We start from the raw sequence: 24297 nt of genomic DNA on the forward strand, positions 1-24297 counted from the left end.
TTTTATTCCAGTGATTACTTCTTGGAAACAGAACCCAATCCCTCCCCGTGGCTAGAGAGCACAAGAGGAGAATAAACATATTTTGCACCAGCTGGCTGCCAGCCACAGGCTGGTGGAGGAAAATCTCATGGTCTTTGCCATGATGAACTGTGCAGGTGGGAGAATGAGATCTCCAAAAATCTCCAGGAGGATTTATACATCCAAATTCATTCAGCACGGGTCAGAGGTACATTGAAGAACGTGCCAAAAACCTGCTCACAGAGCAGCTCCCTGAAAGGCAGAGCTGTGTCCCCCCAAGAGCAGGGGCCATATGGCTGCTGTGGAGTGGCAGCATGAAAAATTCATCAGCAGATGTCCCTGGAGGTGACCAACAGATGTCCCTGGAGGTGACACCCGGCCCCTGCTTGCCGGGCAGGGAGGGCAACGGGAGCTGCTCGGCCACAGCTGCCCCTGCCCTGGGGGGAAAATGGGTCAGGCACAGCTCCCTGATACTCCCTGCTCAGCTTTGGGGTGGATTTGTAGGTGTTACTACAACCAAAGGCAGGAGAAGTGACTACACAGAGGGTGCCTGGAGATGGAATGACAGCAGGGTGACAGCAGGGTGGCAGCAGGGTGACAGCAGGGCACTGTCTGTGCTTGGCAGAGTGATGGTATGAGGGATGTTAAAATTAGGGCTCATTTGTGTCCTTTTTTGTCTAGGGGCATTTTTAGTTGTTTTGTAACTAGATTGATAAACCATAGTTGGAGGGTTGAGAGTTGTTTAGTAATTCATCGATTGTCTAGGGATGGCAGTAGGAGAGCTGGGAATGTTATTGAGATGAGGATTAGTGGGATTCCTAGGAGGGATGGGCTTGAAAATTGGTCAAAGAAGTTTAAGTTCATGGGCAGGTTCAGGGGGTAGTGCTTGGAGCAATGGGTGGTTTGCTAGAGGGGGGATTTATTGATACGAATGACAGAAGTTTGGGTTGGATAATTAAAGAGAAAGTGAATCATGAAGTGAGCATGATAAAAAATCAGGGGCTGGGGTTGAGGCCTATCATTAAGGAGGGGGGGAAACCCTCTTTCTTTATTCCTTGCTGGTCTGCAGGACCAGAGATGCTCAGGGCTGGGCTCTGCCCTCCTGCCCACACCCCCAGGCTGCAGGGGGATGAAAGGGGCTCAGGGGTGCAGCAAAACTGCTCAGAGAAGGGCAACAAAGCTGGTAAAGGAACATAAATGCTGTGAGGAGAAGCTGAGGGAGCTGGAGTTGTTTAGCCTGGAGAAAAGGAGGCTCTATCCCTCTCTACAAGGCCCTGACAGGAGGGTGTAGGGCTGTGATGGTGTTCACAGGGGTCCAAGGATGAGGGAAGAGATGAGGATCTGACTCCATGTTTCAGAAGGCTTGATTTATTATTTTATGATATATATTACATTAAAACTATACTAAAAGAATAGAAGACAAGATTTCATCAGAAGGCTAGCTAAGAATAAAAAAAGAAAGAATGGTAACAAAAGCTTGTGGCTTGGATTCTCTGTCCAAGCCAGCTGACTGTGATTGGCCATTAATTAGAAACAACTAACATGGGCCAATCCCAGATGCACCTGTTGCATTCCACAGCAGCAGATAACCACTGTTTACATTTTGTTCCTGAGGCCTCTGAGCTTCTCAGGAGGAAGAATCCTAAAGAAAGGATTTTTCATAAAAGATGTCTGTGACACCTCTCCAGTGGCATGTAGCAACCTGGGAGGCTCTGAGCTGTGCCAGGAGGGGTGCAGAGCTGGGAAACACCTCTGAGAAATTAGGGTGATGATACAAACCACTGCTTCCCCCTTCCTGGGGGACCAAGAACACATCTTGGACCAAGATGTCATCTGTGGACCAAGCAGAGCAGATATCAGCTGATCCTGCCCTGCTCTTAGCAGAGCAACCAAAGGTTTGAGGTCTGCTCAAAGCCACACATCCCTGGGGTCAGGCCATGCTCTGTCCCCAAAGCTGGGGAGAGGGGACACCATGTGTGAGTGTGGGTGGGTGACCCAGCCCCTTGTCCACCCACCTGTGTGGTCCTATCTGACACTGAGGGATGGAGGGAGCCTTGGGATGTCCCCAGCACTCAGGAAGTGTCTTTCTAGAATTTACCACCACAAGGGCTGGCCAGGCCAAGCTGGGAGAGCCCTGTAGCACCCAAGGTGCTGCTGCTCAGCCTGGCAGAGGAGCCCTGCTGCACCCCCTGGGGCTGTTTACCTGCAGGGCCCTGCTCCAGCACCTGGAGGTGAGGGCTCCTGGCAGGTCAGCCAGTGCTTTTTGCACAACAAAGCCACGGGCTGCTCCTTTATCTTGTTCTCCCTCCCCTATTATCAATAGTTTTTCTGGTCCAACTGGATTTACCTGCTACCACATCCCCAAGAAAGGGAGAAGGTCCACACAGAGGAGGAGAGGAGGGGAAACCTCCTACCCTCTGCCCCCAGGCCTGCCCCAAACTGAGGAGCACTAACAGCACCTGCACAGAGTTTTTTGTGCTGGCCTGGAGCAGGCACACAGCTCTGCCACACTCCCACAGCATCCAGCAGCCACAGAGGCTGCAGTGACACATCCAGAGGGAGCAATGCTGAAGTGCTGGGTGCTGTTATCCAGCTCTGGCTGCTCTGCTCCCTCCCTGAGACAGGAGTGACAATGTGGATGTGCCAGCATGGCACGAGGCTGCCTTGGAGCTGTGTGTGGCTCCCTCCAGCACCTGGTTGGATTTGGGGTTGGCTGCCACCTTCAGAAGGTACCTCAAGAGCCCACCTTGTCCCTGCTCCTGGCAAGGCCAAACCCAGAGAGGACCCAGAGAGCAGGGCTGCACTGACAGGAGCAGGGACCTGATGGGCTTTGCATCACTCGCTTGTCCCCAAAATGCATCCCTGCCCCCCAGCAAGCCCATGTCTGCTTCCTCCTGCTTCGTCCACTATAGTAGGAGTCCTAGTAAAATATATATATTGTATAAATGGCTTTGCCCCAGTCCTAGTTGTTCTAAATGGGCTGCAGCTGTGATGTCCTTAATTGGGTGGCAGCTGTGGCCAATGAAGATAACTGGGATAAAAGGGGGTGGGTTGGCTGGTTAGGGAGAGCCTTGGAGGAGCCTTGATGAAGAAGCAGGAACAACACTGCTGTGAAGAGCTGTGTGTGAGAAAACCACCCAGAAGGTACAGGACTTTAGAAATATGATAACAACAATATGAATACAACAATCTACAGTCAAAGAGCTGTGAACACTCAGCAGGATGGGGTGAGCTCTGCTCCTGCTCTACACTGGAAGAGGTGGAAATGAAGCAGTAAATTTGAAGGCCTGCCAGGAAGGTGACACCATGAGAGCTTCTGGGTGACAACTGGTTTTGGTTTCTACAATCTGGCGGGGAATATTTAAATGCTGTTAACTCTTGAGGAACCCCAGGAGGAGTCTGGCACGGCTGTAATAAAGTTCATGGTACTCACCAAGAGCTTTTGAAAAAAGCAGGGCTGACAAAACAGCAACTTCTGGACATGCTGAGGCACATGGTTTATTTATCCCCCAAATGAAATGTCTCTGTTTAAATCCTGCAGCCCTCAGAGCTCCTGGCTGGCAGTGGGGAATCCACTGGCTGCTGGCACTGGGTATTGTGTCCAAATAATGACATTGTAAATGCTGATCATTGCAAAAGACATCTTTGTCCCCTAATCAAAAGTTTAAAAATTTCAGCTCTATTAAAAATTAAAATGTTTAAACCTTGGTTCAAGAAACTATTCTGTTGTGCATCTAAGTTGAAAATCAACCACAAATTCAAAGACTGAATTTACAGCTCACTTCTGTTGTACTCCTTGAATAACACTTCTTTGATGTTCTACATTTTCATTTTCAATCATGGCTGATGAAATACTCTAAATATCCATCTTAAATAATGAATACATTAACTCAGATATGCTTCATCAGAAGATATACCAGAAATCAAAAGTGATGCAGCAATCTGCACTATAATACAGAGCTAAGAAACCCCAAGCCCCAGTCCGTATTTCAATGTGTAACTCCTGTGTGTTATAGGAGTGGCTGTACCTGAGCATCCCTGGGGATGTCAGAGCTGCTCCCACACCAGCTCCCTGCCGTGCTGCAGGAGCAGAGGAGGTACCAAAGGTACCAAAGCTGTGCTCTGTGTGTGCCCTGAGAGCCCAGGGAGCTGCAGGGCTGTGCCCAGCCCCAACACGGTGGCACTCCAGGATGTGCCAGCCCCGGCACAAGGACAGATCCCTGAACAGCAGCTGCCACCTGCTGGCACAGGGACAATCTTGGTGTCATGCCAGCCACGGAGACCTGGGTTTTGGGGTGTCCCTGCACCGTGGCACTGGCTGGGGCTGCTCCAGCCGCGCTGCTTTCACCCTGGGACACTCACCCTGCTGGGAGCTTGCCTAGCCTTCAATCGTGGCTCTTGCCAAGGGTGCTCCAGCTGTAGCTGCTCTCCACAGGCTTTGTTCCATGTGTTTGTGCCAGGGAAATGCCACCTCCAACGCTGCTCAGCTTCCTGTGGCCACGCTGGAGCACAAGATCAGGTGGCTCTGTGTGGCACAGCTGGACTTGTGCCCCAGGGGATGTGTCCCAGTGTGTGCCACACACACAGTGGGACAGTAGGACAGTGTTCACAGGGGTCTCAGGCTAAGGGAAGAGATGAGGATTTGACTCCATGTTTCAAGAGGCTTGGTTTATTATTTTATTATATATATTACATTAAAACTATACTAAAATAATAGAAGAAAAGGTTTTCTCAGAAGGCTAGATAAGAATAGAATAAAAAGGAATGATAACAAAGGTTTGTGGCCCGGACTCTCTGTCTGAGCCAGCTGACTGTGATTGGCCATTAATTAGAAACAACCACATGAGACCAATCACAGATGCACCTGTTGCATTCCACAGCAGCAGATAATCATTGTTTATATTTTGTTCCTGAGGCCTCTCAGGAGAAAAAATCCTAAGGAAAGGATTTTTCATAAAAGATGTCTGTGACAGGAGAGGATGCCTTTGTGCAGGGGGACAGGAGCAGAGTGAGGAGGTGGGGGGAACCATCACATCAGAATCACTTTTCTGGGATCAGGAAGGATGTGGCTTTGAGCTCCCCGGGAAACTTCAGGCCACACCAAGATTGTCCCTGATAACATCAAACTCAGCTGTGCTGAGAGAAAAGCCTGGAAGGAACAGGGAAAGCCTCCTGGGAAGTTTGCTTCCTTTGCCTCTGGGAAGCCTCAACACCAGGGAAAAGCGTGGGCTGGGGGCTGTGAGCCCACCCCAAAGCCCCCTCAGCCACTGGGGAACCCTTGCTCAGCGGGACTCAGCCCCTTCCTGCTTCCCAAAGGACAGAGGAACAAAAGAGGAGGAGGGGGAAGGGAAAGGTCTGAGAGAAACTTCTTCCAAGTTGTTGGGGAGAGAAAAGCCCTATTCAGGCAGGAAGAATGCCCGGTGGAGCTGGTCACTAAGCAACCCTCAGCAATGTGGTATGGCCTGAGGGACAGGCAAGGGACAGAACTGCCTCACTGCCCACCCATCGCCCATCGGGGACAGCCTGCAGGGCCTGGGGACAGGGGACACCACCAGGGCCACAGTGCACAGCCACCATGAGGGGCTGAGGCACCCAGCAGGCCCAGAGCTCCTGGGTGCAGCTCTGGATGGGGGCCCAGCCTCACTCAGGTTTCCCTGTTTGCTGCTCAGGAAGGATTTCTGGCCTGCTGCAAAGCCCGTGGCTCCCTCTGGGCCTGTCATTCCCACAGGGCTGCACCATTCCCAAGGGAGGCATTTGGGGACAGGTCTTGCTTCCACAGGCATTTGGGGACAGCTCCTGCTCCCACAGATATTTGGGGACAGCTCCTGCTCCCACAGCATTTGGGGACAGGTCTTGCTCCCACAGGCATCTGGGGACAGCTCCTGCTCCCACAGACATTTGGGGACAGGTCTTGCTCCCACAGACATTGGGGACAGCTCCTGCTCCCACAGACATTTGGGGACAGCTCCATGCTGCCACAGGCATTTGGGGACAGCTCCATGCTCCCACAGACATTTGGGGACAGCTCCTGCTCCCACAGACATTTGGGGACAGCTCCATGCTCCCACAGACATTTGGGGACAGCTCCCTGCTGCCACAGGCATTGGGGACAGGTCTTGCTCCGACAGGCATCTGGGGACAGCTCCTGCTCCCACAGGCATTTGGGGACAGGTCTTGCTCCCACAGGCATTTGGGACAGCTCCCGCTCCCACAGCATTTGGGGACAGCTCCTGCTCCCACAGACATTTGGGGACAGGTCTTGCTCCCACAGACACCGTGGGCTCCTATGGCCACAGCAGCCAGGCACAGCTACACCCTCTCCAGGGAAGCTGAATCCTGCATTTGGATCCTCAGTGTGGGTGGCTGTCCTTCACAAACAAGCTCAGTGAGACATGAGAAACTGCCCTGCCTCTCTGCTGCACAAGGAAAAAGGGGAAAAGGAAATCAAGCCTGACCAACCCTGCTGATAATTCCAGCTGAAATTCCTTCCTTGGACCCAGGGAGTCCCTGGAGACATTGCTGCCCCCAACAAAAATGCTGCAGAAATGGAAAAACACTCCCAACCACAGCAGGTCTGGTGAGTGTGCAGCTGGTTAACCCAGGGACGTGTGGAACACTGCATGTGGCTTTTTTGCCTGTACAGTGTCATGGGGGAAACACCCAGCCCTTCCTGCATTTTTCTTGAATATCTGATACACCTGGAGAGCAGCTGCTGGGACAAGGGCAGACTCACCAGGTGTTCACCCACTTCCTCAGGGAGGTGTTGGGCTGGTGCTGATCCCTGCCCTGCAAGGTGAACAGGTGGGGGAGTGTGAAAAATGCATGTATTTTATGATAGGCTTTTCACAAATATTAAAATGAATATTATATGTGTTGTGTTAGAAAGGAATGCTGTATTAATTCTCTTAAGTAATGTGTTAAATATAGTTTTAGGTTATAAAAAATGTTAAAATAGAAACGCTGCTATGTAGGGTATTTTTTTTAAGGAAAGGACTTGCAGTGAGATAGCAGCCACAAGACACCTGAATCTTTCAGAGAAAAAGAATTTCTTGCCCTCTTATCAGAAGAAACAAACTTCTTCCCACCTCAAAAGCGCTGTTAAGATTCAGAGGAAGAAGTTTCCACTGACCAGACAGAATCCTGTCTGTAAATGGAATTTATGCATCATGTATGAGATGTATGAATATGCAACAGGCTGTTGCTTTTAAGGGTTAATCCTTTGTGAACGTGGGCCCTTTATCGGGCTCGTGCTGCCCAGGAAAAGGTACCCAGACATCTTTGTCTTTATTGTCTCATATTGTCCTAATTCAATTTGTCCAAATTATTGTTACTCTAATTGTATTACTATTTTTATAACCATTTTGTTACTATTAAACTTTTAAAATTTTAAAAACAAGTGATTGGCATTTTTCACAGGGATGCTCGGGTGTGTCCACACAAGCTGCAGAGCTTCTCCAGGTGGAGGTAATCTCATTATCCCTCAGTGCTGTACTTCCCTGGCTTTGCCATCTGCTGTATCTCAGCCTTTAAAGCATCAATTCTGGGTGCACTAAATAACCACAAGCCACAGGGCTGCTGAAAGATCAGCTTGGCCAAAGCAGTGCCATTTATTTTGCTTACAAAACCCCTTCCAGGAGGCCAACACACCCCAGGTGTGCTGGCTGCAGCTGGGCCCCTCTCAGCACCGTGGGAGACAGGCCCTTCAGCCAGCAGCAATGACACATGGCATCCATCCCTGGGCTTGGAGAGCTTCCACCTCCAACAGGACAAACACAGCTGGGAGCCAAGCATGACCGAGTCCAGCTGTGCAAGGACTTGGCACATCAGGTCCATGCCACAAAATTCACATTTTGTGCAGCCAGGGGAGCCCTGGGGCAAGAGGCAGCAGGTACAGGAGGTGTGCTGCACCATGGAGAGCAGCTGCCTGCCCTGAAGTTGATGGCAGTGCTGCTCTGGAAGTGTCAGAGCAAGGCCATTCTAGGTAGCAGAAGTGAAACTCATTCTCTTCCAAATTGGTCACCTGGAAGTGTCCACTCCATCCTTTTTATCTCCAGGGAGCAGAGTGAGTGCAGCCCCCTCCTCCCAAGAAATAAAGTCAACCTGAAACAGAATCTGTATTTCCACCTCCATCCATTCCAGCTCCTCAGGGAGTTTGTTTAGACAACACCCAGCTCCAAAATGGGCATTGCTAAAGGAGAGGATCCACACAGAAGAGAAGTGGCCCCAGCCTGAGGAGCATCTCCTTGCAGAGAGAGAAATTACACACAGGACCATATCCATCCTGGATTCTGTTCTCATAATGCCCATGCCTACAACAACCAGCAAGAGCCCTGCAGCACAGCCAGGTGGGATTTATTTGCAGGCTGCATTTCCTGTTGGTCTTTGGGTCTGCAGCATTCACACATTTGTTGAAGTGTTGTGAAATTACAGAGCTGCTGAAGGAGGGAAATGTCTTTGTGGGGATGAAATGTGCCTGGCAGTGCAGAGCTGACCTTGGCTCTGGGGATCCTCTTCTGTTCTCTGTGAGGTGTTGTTGAGATTTCCTAGGCAATGGCCTTCGCTGCAGTCAGGTTCTCAGGTAAAGTTTCATTATATTCTCATCATGAAGCCTTTTCCATAGCTGCTTCTCCAGGTTGAAGTCATGGTTAATGTAGAAAATCAGCTTTTTCCACTCCTTGTCATAGTAGTGGTCTGAGTACTTCTCATACCCCTCTGTGATGTAGCCATAGGCACTGACCTGGGGAAGATGCAGGGCTCACTGGGCATGGGATGGAGGGAGCAGGGGGAAATACAGGACAGAGATGCCAGATGGGACTTCTCTGGGGGTCCAGAAGGACCAGAGTGTGAGCACTGGCTCCAGAGATCCTGCTGTGCCCTCACTGCCTCCCCAGGAGATGATGTGCTCCAGGAGAGCAGCCAGCCCTGCTCTCCCCTGTCCCCTGTTCCCACTTCCAGACAGCTCTGGGTGCAAGAATCACTGTGCCCTTACCTGGTCACAGAGGTGGAGGGCAGTCAGCAGCAGGAAGGCCCCTGTTGTGGGTCTGTACAGCCTCCAGTAGTGCTTTTGCAAATTTTTAGACTTTAAAAACCTGCAGCAGGAGAGAGGAAAGCACTGAGGAGTTGCTGGCTGTGGTGTTTCAAGCAGGACACACCTTGTGGCTGATGTGGCATCTCCTCTCCTGCAGCAGCTTGGGGCCACATGAGGCATTTCAGAGAAGCCACAAATGTGCTCAGAACTCTCCACCACCTTCATTGCAACCTCAGCCCAGCTCTGCCCCAGCTTTGTTGAAGTGGTGGGTCTTAAAGCAGTGAGGGTAAAGGATCTCATAGTTAAAGCCCACTACTCTTAAATCTGCCCTTTGCTTTGCAGTGCAGGGGTGGCTTTGGGGCTCCCAGGTATATCCTGCTCCCCACCCACATCCAGGAGTGAAAGGAGACATAGGGAAGGTGCAGAGGACTCACAAAACCTGCCAGGAGCTGCACTGTGTCATGCCAGGAGTTGTTAGGAAAGCAGGAGTAAACACTGGGAAAAAAATAGCATGGAGTCCTCTTGGTGCTGGAAATGCCCCAAGTCAGAGGGGGCCCCAAGAGGGTGGCCATCTGCTCCAGGGAAGGCAGGAGCTCTCAAGGACACTGAAGGGTACAGGCAACCAAAGCAGGGCCCTACAGGAGCCTCTGTGCCTCTTTCTCTCAGCCATGCGTGGCCCAGGATGGGCAGATCTCATGGAGGCAGTGGCCAGAACAGATCTCATGGTGGCAGTGGCCAGCAGGCTGTGGAAAGGGTTGGAGAGGCACAGAAGAGCAGCAGCCAGGCCAGGCAAAGGAGATGCTGAAGAAGAGCCTGTCATGCTTGAGGGCACAACCAACCTCCTGAGTCTAGAAGGAATCTCTGGAGAGAAAATCTGTCACAGAGCCTTCCTCCAAGGTGCCAAGCAATGGGGAACATGCAAGGCTGGTCCTGAACTAGAGATCAACTGTTCTGGCACTTCAGCAACTTTCTTCTTACACCTAAAGTTGCAATTGGCCCTGGGTCTCTTCTGGATGCAGAAAACCAAACAGTTTGATGGCTGTTGCTTCTCCAGCTCACAGGTTCTGGATGTTCACCCACCACAAGCATCCACTGCAGCACCACAGAGAGTTTCAGCTTGAGAGGTTGGCATTTCGTGAAAGGAGGAGTAAAGAAAGTTCTGGGGAAGGGGTATGGATAGGAGGGGGGTAGAACTTGGCAGGGAAAGCTAGGTAACAAAAAACCAACACTTAAATAAACTAAATAACAATAAAGGAACAAGTCTAGTTTTAAAAACATAAAATACAAAATGGACAACCTGTGCTACTCTAAAGGCAGGGAAAAGGACAGCATGAGGAAATTACAAAATTACAAATTAAACAGTAAGCATATTAATACAACTAAAAGCACACAACAACATCAGCAGAGCTCAGGCTGCTGGTGTGGTTGAGCTGGGGTTACAGGGAGGGAGCTGGGAGGAGAGGCCAGAGACAGAGAGAGATGGCGCTGGCCAGGAAAAAGGAGCCTGTTAGAGCACACAACCTGCAGCTCACCTGTTTTTCATGTATCTGAGGAAATCAGGGTGAGTCACCAGGTATTTGTCCATTGTGAAATCGTCATCGAATTTCTGCCGGGGCTTCTGCCTAAGGACAGGAATGGGGAGACTCAAGACAAGCAAGCTCCCACACCTCATCACAGCTGGAAAGGATCAGCCCTGATGCACTTGGTGGTCAGAGAAAAACCACAAACACTGTGAAGATATTCTGTAACATTTCTCACATTCTGACAAAGCCTCCATAGCCTGTGTGCATTGCAGAGGAGGAGATCAGGGAGGACAGGCAACAAAAGGAGATAGGAATATCAAAAGCATGTGTTTGTATAGGCAAAAATTAGTGAAACCAGGCCTTCATCCATGAGCAGGCCACACCAGACCAGCCAGCAGCAAGTGTTCATCCCCAAAAGTCACAAAAATTTCCCTAAGCTCTGGCTACACATCATTGAAATCAGCTGATGTTGGGGAAGATGAAACAGGAAAGCCTTATAAATATGATTTCCTGGCAAAAGATTTTGAGAATATAGAAACTACAAGCGAGATTAAAATGAAAGCAAGCTTTGAGATCCCTCAGTTACTGAACAACTGGAAAATAATGGTGTGGCCAGCTGAAGGTGATTCCCTTTTGATGGAACAACACCCTCTGCTTGCAGACAGGCCCAAGGGTCAGAGCAGACCCTACAGCTTGGCCCAAGGAGGAGTGTTTAGGGTTTAAAATGTAACACAGTATGGTAATGTAGTGATTCTTATAGGCTGTATGTAAATGCTGTAGGATTTGTATATTGTACTAGATTGGTTAGTGAGAATCAGAATATTCAACACAGAAGAAGATTTATTGTATTGTAACGGGAACTTTGCTGTCTTACCCCTTCTACTGTCTCACCCTCTCTCCCTCTCTCTTCCTCTTTGGGCCTGCTCTGAGCTGTGGCTGGCAGCTCCCAGCAGGGCCCTGCACCCAGGCCCTTTGCAATAAACCCCAAGTTCCACAACCTAGCTTCAAAAATCTCTCGTCTCCGTCCTTCCCAGCCCCCAATGCTCCTACCAGCTACCTCTGAAGGAGGTGTATTGGCTACAGCAGTGCTCAGAGCTGTGCAGGAAATGAGAGATTTCTTTCTGCAAGTCTGCCAGGGGAGGGAGGCTTTACCCTGGCCTGGTCCTCACAGGGCTGAGCCCCACAGAGAGCTCATCACTGAGGGGCAGAGGGGGCTGGAGTTGGCTTTACCCGCTGAGGTTCAGGAATCCTTTCCTGATGTCCTTGTTGAACAGCAGAGCCTCCAGCCACTCATAGTCTCTTGCTCCCTCCAGGAAGTGAATGTATCTGACATGCTAAGAAGAAAATAAATGAGCATTAGTGAACAGAATCTCCAAATCAATACAAGCAAACATCTTGGCTGAGTTTCTTGGGCACACATCTCCAGTCTGCACTCTCAACCAGCCCACAGCAGCAGAATGGAGAAAACATGTGATGTGCAGCTCCTTCTACATGCCATAATGCTGTGGATGGGACAGAGACAGCCAGATAAACTTTCCCAGGAATTGTTCTGGGGAGTTTTGTTTTAATTTTTTCTCTCAGCCTTCTCAATCTTGCAGCAGGTGTTTTGAACAGTTGTTTTCTCATAAGATATTTACCAAAGGGTGTCTGCTTAAATAGCCAATGTTGTGAAGGGGTGTTAATTAAGCAACCAATCAAGTCCACATGAATTGGAATGGTGTATAAAAAGAATGGGTTTCTAATAAACTCAAATTAGCCTCATGAAGAGAATGAATGTGTTGCCTTCACTCCTGTTCCTGACTCAAAGGTGGCACAAGGCTGGGGTGGCATTGACACAACTTGTCACTGCAAACACTCACTCTGAGCCAGGGCAGAGCAGGTTCCCTCCCTGAGGGTAAAGCTAAAGGGCTGCCTCAGCCCCTCTGCTCCCTGTGGCAGGAGCAGAGCTGAAGCACACAGACAAACAGCCTCCTGTTAAAGCTGTGCATGCACACAGCAGTGTGCACTCACTTTGTCCCGTGGGATGTTCCTGAACCCTCTGTGTCCCAAGATCTGAAGAGAGGAAACCAGGGAGTAGGCTGTGAATCCATAAAAGGAAGTTTTTGTTCCCACATCTTTTTCATAACCCTTGATTAGAGCCCCGCTCAGCCTGGCAAAGGAAATGAAACAGAAGAGCAGGGTTAGGTGACCACTGAAACCCCTCCCATGCACATTCCTGACAGGAAAAGACAGTGTTAGCCTGGAGGAAGGGCAGAGTAGCCCTATTCTGATTAGCACCCTGATCTGCAGGACAGCCCCTGCTGTGGAGATGGCTCTTTATGGCTCATTTGTGACCACAGGCTTTGGATATTGAGTAACTCTCCAATTATTTTTGGACTTTTTATCTCCTGCCATCCATCATTTTGGCACTTGGGAATGAGTGGAATACTAGAAGAGATGAAGTGATCCAGCCACAGTCAGGGGCTACCCACAGTGAGCTATCTGTGCATCTTCTGAGAAGGAAGGCAGCCTTACCTGAAGACATAGTCATGGGAGTCAATCTCCTGGCCCATCCCAGAGTTATTCAGAATTCCTCCATTCCCCACAACAGCACAGCTGATGCACGTGGGCATGCTGCTGTCATGGTTGGCCAGGAGCAGCTGCTGGTGGGGCTTTGGGGGCAGCAGGGATATGACCTCCTTCACCACTGTGAAGCAAACACAGCGGTGAGTTATCAAGAGCCTTTGGGATGGACACAGTGAAACCACCACAGTTTCCACCATGAGATCCTCCTAGACTGATGCCTTGGATGGGGAGATGCTGCAAACCTACAGGTTCCTGTTAGGAGTCTGAAAGTCCCATCCTGACAAGTCCTGAGGGACTCACGTGAATAATTGAGGTCCATGAAGCCATAGGGGGGTATAAAATGCTCCAGGCGGTTCCATTCACTGTCACTGAAGTGTCTCCTGTCCATGAAGAGTGTGATGTTGGGCAGGAAAAGATCCCTCAGCCAGGCAGACTTGGCAGCCCTGGCCCTCACTGATTCAGAGCAGGTCTTGAAAAACAAAAAGGAAAGAGTAATGATTGAGGTGATAAACCTGAGTGAGTGCCAGTGCTTGTGTGCCTGTCTGTGGTAGGGCCAAAGGGAAACACAGAAACTCCAGTGGTACCATTTCCCTCGTGATCCCCTGTCACAGACATCTTTTATGAAAAATCATTTCTTAAGGATTTTTCCTCCTGAGAAGCTCAGAAGCCTCAAGAACAAAATGTAAACAATGATTATCTGCTGCTGTGGAATGCAACAGGTGGATCTGGGATTGGCCCATGTTGGTTGTTTCTAATTAATGGCCAATCACAGTCAGCTGGCTCAGACTCTCTGTCCAAGCCACAAGCCTTTGTTATTATCCCTTCTGTTTCTATTCTTAGCCAGCCTTCTGATGAAATCCTTTCTTCTATTCTTTTAGTATAGTTTTAATGTAATATATATCATAAAATAATCAACCAAGCCTTCTGAAACATGGAGTCAGGTCCTCGTCTCTTCCCTCATCCTCAGACCCCTGTGAACACGGTCACACCCAGCTACAAAGGGCCCACACCCCCAGGGCCAGCAGGCAAGGAGGTCAGTGGGGAGGCCATTCTTGGTGACCACCTGCACCATCCCACCTACCGAGGCTGGGGATGAGCTATCCAGCAGGTACTCGTCCTCAAAATCCCACTGTGGCTCAGATGTGAAGTTAACAGAGCTCAGTTTCCTCTTCTGTGTCACAGCAGCAGCCTGAGGAGTAGGCGGTACAGTTTTCATTGATGCAGGAGGAGCTTTGGGTTTTGCTTGGTCTGGGGATGTGTTGTTCTCATGTGCTCCCTTCACCCCAGAGGAGGGTTTCACTGTTGCTTTCTCCTTGCCACCCTTCTCCAAGGGAAGTGGTTCCACTGTTGTCTTTTCCTTGGCTTTTTCCACCCATGGAGCTGGCCTCACTGTTGTTTTCCCCTCGTTTTCCTGCACCACAGGGGTTGTTTTCACTGTTGTCTCCTTGATTCCCTCCGACTGGGGTGGTGGTTTCACAGCCATGTTACCCTTTTCTTCCTTAACACTCATAACTGGTTTTATTGTTTCCTTCTGCTCCTCCTTTCCTTTTCTTGGTGTGCTCTCCACCACATCATTGAGTCTTGTGATGTGTCCTCCCAAAGTCACCTTTAAAATGCTCCTGGAGTTCCCATTATCAGAAGAGTTCAAACCCTGTTGCTCTTGGGGGTCCACTTGTTGTGTCTCTGGGGCATGCTGGAAAATGTTCAATTTCCTGAATGCAATCAAAGGAAAAGCAGATACATCACACACACTTAGCACTGAACACCCTTCAGCTCGTTTCTAGTGCTCTTGACTCTGAGCCTCTCTCTGTGCTTTACAGCAGTTTCATTTTAAGCTTTGCCAAAATGTTATTTAACTTCCTGCACCATTCCAGCCTGAATATTGCTTATCTCCCCGCTAGGCAAATCCCAGAGGCACACATTCTCTCCTCAGCTCTTGGCACATGAAACATTCACTCTGGCAGTAGCAGCCAACCAGTACAGGGCACTGGGCAGGTCCCCTGGCACTGTCCCCAGAGCACTGCAGGGTTGGTTTGGAGATCCTGGGCTCAGGACATGGCCCCACCATGGAGGCAGCCATCTGCCTCTCCCCTCTGCCAGCAGAGCCCTGTGCTTCAGCAGCAGAGCACGAAGAGCTTCCAGAATTCAGGAAGAGAAGTCTGAGAAGTGAAATATTGGAAATTCAGGCAACCCTGATGAGGGGAGAGATGATGCATCTGACTCCATTGATATCAGAAGGATAATTTATTACTTTATTATACTATATTATATTAAAGAATACTAAACTATACTAAAGAATACAGAAAGGATACTTACTGAGTGCTAAAAAGACAATAATGAAAACTTGTGACTCTTTCCAGAGTCCTGACACAGCTTGGCCCCAATTGGCCAAAGAGTGAAAACAACTCACAGCAGAATCCAATGAAACAATCACCTGTGGGTAAAAAATCTCCAAACACATTCAAAGTAAACACTATATACTATACTAAAGAATACAGAAAAGATACTTTTATAAGTATAAAGATTTGCTATATCTTTTTAGTATAAGATATACTAAAAACATATACTAAAAGATAAGATATATTAAAAAGACCTTTAGTGTAAGATATAGTAAAAAAGATCACAATGAAAACTCGTGACTCTTTTCAGAGTCCTGACACAGCTTGGTCCTGATTGGCTAAAGAGTCAATCAACCCACACCAGAATCCAATGAAACAATCACCTGTGGGTGAACAATCTCCAAACACATTCCACATGAGCACAACACAGGAGAAGCAAATGAGATAAGAATTGCTTTCCTTTTCTCTGAGGCCTCTCTCTGCCTTTCAGCTTCCCAGGAGAGAAAACCTGGGCGCAGGAATCATGTTTATAGAATGTGAATGCCACAGTGAAACTCACTTCTTTACCCTTCATCACCTCTTGAGATTTTGAGGCCACAGGACACTTCTTTCTCTCCTCTGCCTTGGTCAGGTATTGCAAGGGCATCACACAGCACTCACCAGGCACATGTGTCTGAAGGCAGACACTGTGAAGCTGTTAAAATGCAAAATTTCTACATTTTTAGCACTTGCCTCTAATATTGCAGCTGCCCTGTTGCCTGATTCAGAGGCACAGGCAGGTACAAGGTTGTCACAGGAGGACACATCTGCTGACAGCAGAAGAGCCACCTGTGCTGAAACCCAGGGGAAAAAAATCAAGGCAGAAGTGGTGGAGTTGTGTCCTAAACATTCCCCCTTCTCTGTGCATGGCTGGAGAGTAGAACAGGAAAAAGGAAGGTGAACAATATCCACAGCTGAGCTTTTGTGTGCAGCAAAGCTGTTGAGGATAAACCATGGCTGTGGCAGCCTGATCCCACCCCCCTGTTCAGCCTTTGCATGACACACTCGTTTGGGAACGCTGTGGATTGCTTCCGAAGTGAAAAATGGGACAAAAAGCACTCCTGCAGATAACAAGCTGCAGATAGCAGCTCAGTCACTGCTGAAATTTGATGGGTGTTGTACCACTCTGAAAGTGCTCAGGAAATGATCAGCTAAGGAGGCGTTTAAAATCGTTTTTTATCAGATAAATATGAGAACCTTTACAAGGCTAGAAAAGAGAGCTTGTAGCACATGGCCTATCAGCTCTGCCTCTCCCATAATCATTAGCCAGCTTCAACCCAGTGTGCAGCATGTGCTTTCTGTCACAGGCTTTCTTGTATAAACTTACTGTCACTGCTTACTGCCCAAGAGGAGGAAAGATTTTATATGGACACTCTAAATAAAGAGAAATTTGGTAAGATAGCTCAGGCAGATCTTAAATCCCTTGGTGAATTTCTGGTGTATTTTTAAGATGATGATTAAAACTTTGAAATAAAGTGCAGAAAACAAATGAAAAGGAGTTTCAATATGAGAAACCATCCCCCACTCCAGGCTTTCCCTGTTGCTGTCTTGCAGGGTAGATTCCACCTCAGTCTGTTACACTTCAAATCCTGTGCCAGAGACCAAAATGTAAAACCAAGGACTCTTCACACCCCAAAGCTTGCTCCCTGCAGTCAGGCCCACATGGCCAGGCACCGGTGCTCACACAGGACCCTGCTCTCCTGACCAGCATTTTAAACCCAGACAAATTGTCAAAGCAGCACGGTGGATGTCAGGCTCTGGAGTCCAGCTGGCAAACAACTGCAGAAGCTCAATGACATTTGCTGTCATTTTCCTCCCCTTTTACAAAGCCCAAGGACAAATAGAGGGTAAAGCCATGAAAATGCTGCTTTGTGTATTCTGCGTGACATGCAAGGTACAGAAATAGAACTGCCACACAGACAGCCACACACAGCTCATATCTTGTTGTGTTTTACTTAAGTTGTATAAATACAGGCATTTCCATTCTCTGAAACTACAGCAGAAGGAAATGGCTTCAAGCAGCTAAATATGGAGAGCCACTTCTTATTCCAGCTCTGCCACTGATGGGCTCTGGGATCAAGGAGAAGTCACTTCTCTATGCCTCCTCCTTCTCTCCTTTCCCTCCCACCTCCTTTGTGCAGGTTCCAACCTCTCCAAATCTGACAGCTGTCCTCAAAGCGGGGTCTCGAGCTGCTAGAGCTGAGCTGAACTCAAGTCACCTCCAGAAGAGCTGCAGATGTTCCCAGCTTCACTCCTCCTGCCTGCCCCCATAGCAGCAGCCCAGACATTCAGCTGAGAACCAGCCCAGCCCAGCCAAGCCATCTGAGCTTCCTGGGAGAGCTGGGACCAGCTGAGGGTGGTGGGGAGGCTGGGGAGGCTCAACACATCCACAAGCCAGACCTCTACTGGGAAAGGCTCAGGTGCCTGCAAGGGCTCATGCAAGGAGCAGTGCTCCCTGCCAGTGATGCTGGAGACATGTCACTGCAATTCCCTCCCTCCACACCCATCCCTGTAGGATTTACTTGACCATTTGTATAAAACAGATAAAATTATATATATTATTATATAAAATAGATATTAAGATATCATGTCCACATGACATTGGTGTGCCAGTATGCAGCATATTTTGTGTTAGGAATCAGCTGCTGAATTTGCCATACATTCAAAGCCATCCCACCAAATTCACTACTGTCCACCAATGCAATCTGGATTAGGGCTGAATAAGACCCTTCTGGGAGCCAACAGGAAAAGCAAATACCATGTAGTGCCAAAGTATGAAAACACGTAGCATTAGTGAGGCAAAAGCTGCTTTATACAGCTACAAAAGGAAGCCCTGGAAAATACTGAGCCAACAGAGGCAGATTTTTGACTGTGGATCTTCCAACAGCATGCTCTGCTAAAGTAATATGGTCGCCTAACTCAGATCAGAAGTGCAAATTTCAGGGTAAAAAAGACAAACAGACAGAAAGTGAGCACAAGCACCCACACCAGGCAGTGCACGCCACAAAGGAACAGGTCCCTTACCTGAAAATCTTTGCCAAGTCAAACAAGGAGCTGGAATTGCCAAGGAAGAGGCAGAACTGTAATACAACAACGAGGCAAATCAGGGCTTTGGCAATTTTTGGGAGCCTTAGCCTGGAGCAGCGCATGGTGAGGAACCCGTGAGTGGCAGAGGGCTCGCCAGGCACTGCCTCACCAAGGGGTGTGGAAGGACTGGGCTGGTTTTCCATCTGGATTTCCCACAATAAAGTGCACACCCTGTCTCCCAGCATTCCCAGTCACTGCACACAGATCCAGTTTCTCAGGCAGGCATCAGTTTTGTGCTGTTCCTATTTATCACCAGAAGCTTATTTATAAAGAGCGGGAAAAGTAAAGCCTTTTACTGCAAACAGTGGAAGTTTATTGTGTTTTTCTTAATGACATTGTTCTGCCCTAAAATAGAAACCTTTTATCCCTAACCTGCAAAAGGCATCACTGGGAATGCATGCAAAGTGTGGAAGTGACCATAGTTACAATCCATGAAGCTTTCAGAGCACCACCTGCCCAAGGTTTTACACGTGGCCACAAACAAATATTCTTCATGCAGTAATTGCTTGCAGCCCCAATCCAGGAGCAATCCTTGCCCCACAGATGCTGATGGCTAGATACACATCCATTTTACCTTGTGGTAGGGAGACAACCCAAGAAATCCAAGTAAGACTTGGTGCAAATCCACCACAGAAAAGAGGAGTTTATGTTATGAAAATCTCCAGTCAGTGTGAAATCAATCTTAGGCATTCCAGGGTACATCACCCCACCAGCAGAGGGAAAGATTTGCAAAGATGAACACCACACCCAGATAAATGTTTACTTCTACCAGGGATGTAGGTTTACAACTATTTTAACTTTTTAAGCTGTTAAACATTAACCCTGAAATTTCAAGGGGCGATAGCCATATTGCTTGTTATGCATAGACTTCTTTTTCAAGCTCTTATAAAAAATGAAACTCAGATATAAAAAAAGCTTTTGCTGACAGTATCTCAAATCTCAGAAGCACTCACAGTGTTACTGAATACCCAGAGAACTGAAGGTGCCTGTTTTATACCACAGCAAAGCCAGTCAACAGGTTTCACAACTACAAGACTTTTTTTGTTAACAGGGGTCCCAAAGGGAAATTCTGGAGGCAGGAATCATTTTCCTTCAATCTCCTCCATGTAACATTACTGCAAAAGCAAGAGCCACAAGGGGTAGAAAAATTCCTACAAGCAGAAAAATACAGATTTCTTTGCTTTTAAGGATCTGCACTGGTGATTGTGGAGAATTTGTCTGTAGCACTGTCTGTTCAGGAGGGACTGTGATTATACTTGGGGGAATATCCAAATCTCTGACAAGCACATTAGCCAAAAGCAGCCTTGCTATTTGCAAAACAGGGCTTTTCACCTTCTTGGTGTAAGAAAAGAAAACCTAACCCCCCCTTGTCAGAGTACAGACTTTCACTTCCTTGGAGCATCATTTCCTCACCCCACTGCTGACATCAGTGTCAGAACTGAGGCACCAGGCTGGTTTGCTCAAACATGAGGTCAGAGTGGGAAATGGGGATGTATTGGAACTCTCCAGGGATGACCTGGTGAAAACTGAGGTCAAGAGCAGAGCTGGTCTCTTAAACAGCTCTGTAAGAAATGAGATTCTTGGGATACACAGGAAGGTGCCAAGCAAAGAGTGCAAATGCACAGGGCCTGGCCTCTCAAGGGCCACAGCATCCTTTTCCAAATGCATGTTTCTCTGCAGTCCCCCCTGCAATCTCAGGAGATGCTGCTTCATTTTTGGTGTGGAGACTCCAAGCCCAGCACTGCTGGTGTGTCCAGTCTCAGCATCAATGCCCACGGCAGAAGTTCTTCCATCCTTCAGTACTGTAAAAACAAGATGACTTTTTTATTTAAACAAACTCCACCTGGGATCATTGAGTGAAGATGGTTTTCTGTCAGCCCTTTTAATCTCCAACATCCATTTAATTCCACGTGCACTTCACTCATCCTTAATTACATCCTGGACATATAAAAGGCACTTCACTCATCCTTAATTACATCCTGGACATATAAAAGGCAGATTTGTCTAGAGTGGTGTTTGGAGTTTTTTGCTGTTTTTTTTTTTTTTAATTCATAAACAAACTTGATTGTCATTAAATCCTATACTGTGTGTGTTGAGGGTGTCAGCTGGCAAGCTGGCATTTGAACTGTGCCATAAACTTTTCTGTGTGCACGTTCTTCACCGGGCTGTGCACCAAATCTTGTTTGCTTGCCTGTGCCTTGTGTGCTTTCTACTCTCCCATGTCTCTGCTCCACAGAACAGAACATCACGAGATGTGCTCAGGAACAGAACTGTTCTACAGATCAATGAATCTTAGCTGCAGGATAAACTTGTCTTTCAGTGATGCCTACAACCTACCAAAACCAATGTTTGACTGGAAATAAATGGAATAAAGCTGCTAAAGAAGCTGGGGGTGTTTGGATATGTTCACAGTATTATTTGATGATGTAAGAACTGAGTTATAAGTGGGGGAGAAAAAGAATGACATTGTCTGCAGCATGCAGCTGCTCAGTGGTCATGCCTTGGGGCTAGCAAAGGCTTGGCAACCTTAGGTTCTTGTTTTTTCCCTCCCTGTTCAGCAGTCATCTTCAGAAACAAATGCTTTCAGGCTGGGAATCTGGAGGGGAAGAAATTACAAGAGAAAACTTTGAACAGCTGTTTGTCTTGTTTTTACCAAATGAAACTAATAGCTCAGAAACTCCCAAGCTTGCCATAATTCCACACTCACTGGCCATTTTCCAGCCAGTTCCTTCCCTTCTGCACCAAACCTTCTCTCAAAAACTAAACAAGCAGCCAGAGACAACAGCGTTTGTTGAAGCAAAGCCCCCACATCTGATACAGTGGCACTTTCAAGAATGCCCAGAGTTCTTGGACATTCCCAGAGCAAAGCCCCAGTGAAGTGTGCCAGGAGTGAGGGAGCAGCTTTGTGAGCCTGTTCTCTCCATGGGGTGAAATGCTCCAGGAGGGAAAGACACCGTGGTTTTGATGGTGGAATGAGCAAGTGGCTGCTCAGTGCCCACAGAGATTGCAAACCCTGTCAGCTTTTCATTAGTGCTGATTTGTGTGCTTGGTGCCCAGCCCAGCCAGCTCAGGCCCCTATAAAGAAACTGCCTTGGATCTGTGCAGGGCCAGTAGATGACATGGGTCCAAACCAGATTATTTCCTCCTCTCCCACTTGGTAATGGGACCAGGGCAGGTTCCTCCAGCAGTGCCCACACCCCACAGAATGTCCTTGACTGGAGCAATCACTGGGAGGTGAGGGCAAAGTGCTCTGAATTTGGCCCTGTTACAGGCTCCGGATGCTGGAACCTGGTTTAGTTCCTCCTGTAAGCATAGTGAGGACTTGGCTTTGAGTTGTTCCCTCTGGCCACAGCTCTGGGTGATAATTAACCTCCCTGAACAGAGAGGAGCAGACCAAGTCTGCCATCACACAGCCTTTTCTGCTCCTCAAGCTCTTCACATTCACCCCATCCCACGGAAATGCTCTGCTCCCAGCTTTCCTTCCTCACACAATGCTGAGAACACTCATGAGCCTCTTCATTTGTGAGCATTTTAAAAAACCACAGAAAAATACACTCCCAGCAACAATGGCTGGAAACATCATCTGGAGTTACAGAGGCTGGAAAGAAGCAGGGATCCTTTATCCAAATGCCTCCCTCAGCAGCCTTTTGTCTGTGCCACCCCAGCAGGAAGCCTAGAACATCACCCCAGAGCTGACAGACAGAGAGACAGACTGACACCACTTCTGGGCTAAGATGTGGAATTTTTCCCCCCCTTTTAAAATTTGTTTGATGGAAATGAAGAAAAAAATTCTGTTCCTTGACTGGGAATCTCTCACAGAACTGGTCCTCCAAGGAGCAGGGCAGCACTGCAGACAGGTGAAGAGGTAATTTATGAAACTCGTGGTTAGTTGGCCTCCCATCAGAAAAGCAGCTTCTCCAGCCCCTGTCCCTGACAGCTGCCAGGAATAGGAGCATTCAAGGACTCTCCACTGCTCCAGAGAAAGAAGCACAAGAATCACAAAGCCCAAATTCCTCTCCATACCCCTGGCAAAAAAAAAAATTGCAGGCATATTATCTCAGCACGTCACATCTGGCAGCAAAACTCAGGCCCTGCATAGAAATGAATTACAGAATCACATCTCTGTGGGGATCCACTAATTTTAGCGCCAGAAGTGAAATATTTCTTGGTAAAGGTCTTTCCCATACTCTTCCCACTGCCTTAACATCAGAAACCATTGCTCTTGACATCTCTGGCAGGACAAATGTGCCATTTGGCATCCTTTGGGGTGAAAAGTGCTGCAGGGAATGCAAGACATAAGCCTGCTTCTTGAGTGGTATAAATCATCCTGTTCCTGTCTTACACTTGGGAAAATGTGGCCTCATAGTGCTTTCCTCTCTGCTCCTGACTGACTGGAGAGTGAAATCAGAGAAGATCAGAGAAGTGCAGTCCCATTTTTAGCTGCAGGAGTGGGACAACCACAGGGTCCTGCGAGGAGCTGCTGAAAATCAGATGCTTCTCTTCCCTTCTCTCCTTTTTGTGTATTGTCTCCTCTGTAACAGTTCTTCTCCTGCTTTATTTAGATACATACCTGGTGTTACTTCTCTCTACCCTTCTCCTGTTAACTTGACAGAGCCTTTTGTTAGCCATGGAGAAAAGAGAAACCTTTGCCATGGCAGATACACAGCACCTACCAACGTCCTCCTTGGAAATGCCCAGGCAAAGGAATTGCTGGGCAGGAGAGCAGCACTGTGGAAGGGCCACACATTCTGTCCTGATTCCTTGGAGCTCTTTAGTATCTGTTCAATCCAGGTTTGTCACAGAGATTCCAGGAAGGACACTTCTGTGGCAGTCCCAGCCAAGAGGATGAGCCAGCCTGTTTCACTGACGATGTGCAGTGACATTCATCATCTCTTCCATGAGCTGTGCTTTCAAAACCTGCCACAGAGAAGTCAGGCAGGACACACTCAGTGGGGTTTTTCCCAGCTCTGCAGCTTGCACCTCAAGCCTTGGGTCTCCATTTGCAGTTACCATCTGAGAATGATCAGGCCTACAACAGAAACTGTGTTGTTTACACACCGTGGCAAATGTGGGTGCTGTCCAGCCCTTGTGTTAATCTCCAAAATTACCAACCCCATGCTTCCAAGCAGAGGTCAGCTGGGTCCTGTCTATCCTTCAGTTCCCTCCCTCTCCCTAAGCAATCTCCACCACTACATCAGACTCTGCTGATCCCCTTTGCTCCACCCCACATGGAAGCTTGCTCAGTATCTAAGTTCATATTCACCCCCTGGTATTGTAACCATAAGTTAAAAACAAGCTCAGATAACTAAAATAACATCTTAAATGCATAAAACAACCGAGAGCAAGAAGACACATTGCTCTGTATTAAAATGAGAACTATGAAAGGTTATTTTGCTGGCTGTTTAACTGTGTGTGCTGTCTGTGAAACCATATGGTAAAGTGCTCTGAGAATCACTGAGAAATAACAAGCCCTTGGGTTGACAAACTTTGTGTAATCTACCCTAAAGCATTTGCAAATTACCTTACTGTGGGTCCCTCAGCTGATGTTGAAAGGCAATCCTGGCTAGCAGGAGGATGAGGAGCCATCCTACAGCACCCCAGACAGGTGATCTCTGAAATAAATAGAAAGGATACAGAGCAGTAAAGGTATAATCACATCAGAATTTAACCAGGATGGTGCCAACAGTTCTGTGTTGCC

At 48.1% G+C, this 24297-nt stretch overlaps 1 protein-coding gene across 1 annotated transcript; it reads right to left on the bottom strand.

Annotated features, from left to right (window-relative positions):
• Positions 1-7594: 7594 nt before the first annotated feature.
• ST6GALNAC1 (ST6 N-acetylgalactosaminide alpha-2,6-sialyltransferase 1) lies at positions 7595-22279 on the bottom strand. Its single transcript, XM_063175845.1, has 9 exons — positions 18537-22279; positions 14216-14846; positions 13435-13603; positions 13084-13255; positions 12580-12718; positions 11800-11903; positions 10579-10668; positions 9008-9107; positions 7595-8755 (listed from the first exon to the last, which is right to left on the bottom strand). Exons 1-9 carry the CDS (start codon positions 18782-18784, stop codon positions 8585-8587), a joined length of 1824 nt encoding a protein of 607 aa, XP_063031915.1. The 5' UTR covers positions 18785-22279; the 3' UTR covers positions 7595-8584.
• Positions 22280-24297: the final 2018 nt, after the last annotated feature.

Source organism: Melospiza melodia, chromosome 24 (genome assembly GCF_035770615.1).
Source record: "Melospiza melodia melodia isolate bMelMel2 chromosome 24, bMelMel2.pri, whole genome shotgun sequence".
Taxonomy (NCBI): Eukaryota; Metazoa; Chordata; class Aves; order Passeriformes; family Passerellidae; genus Melospiza; species Melospiza melodia.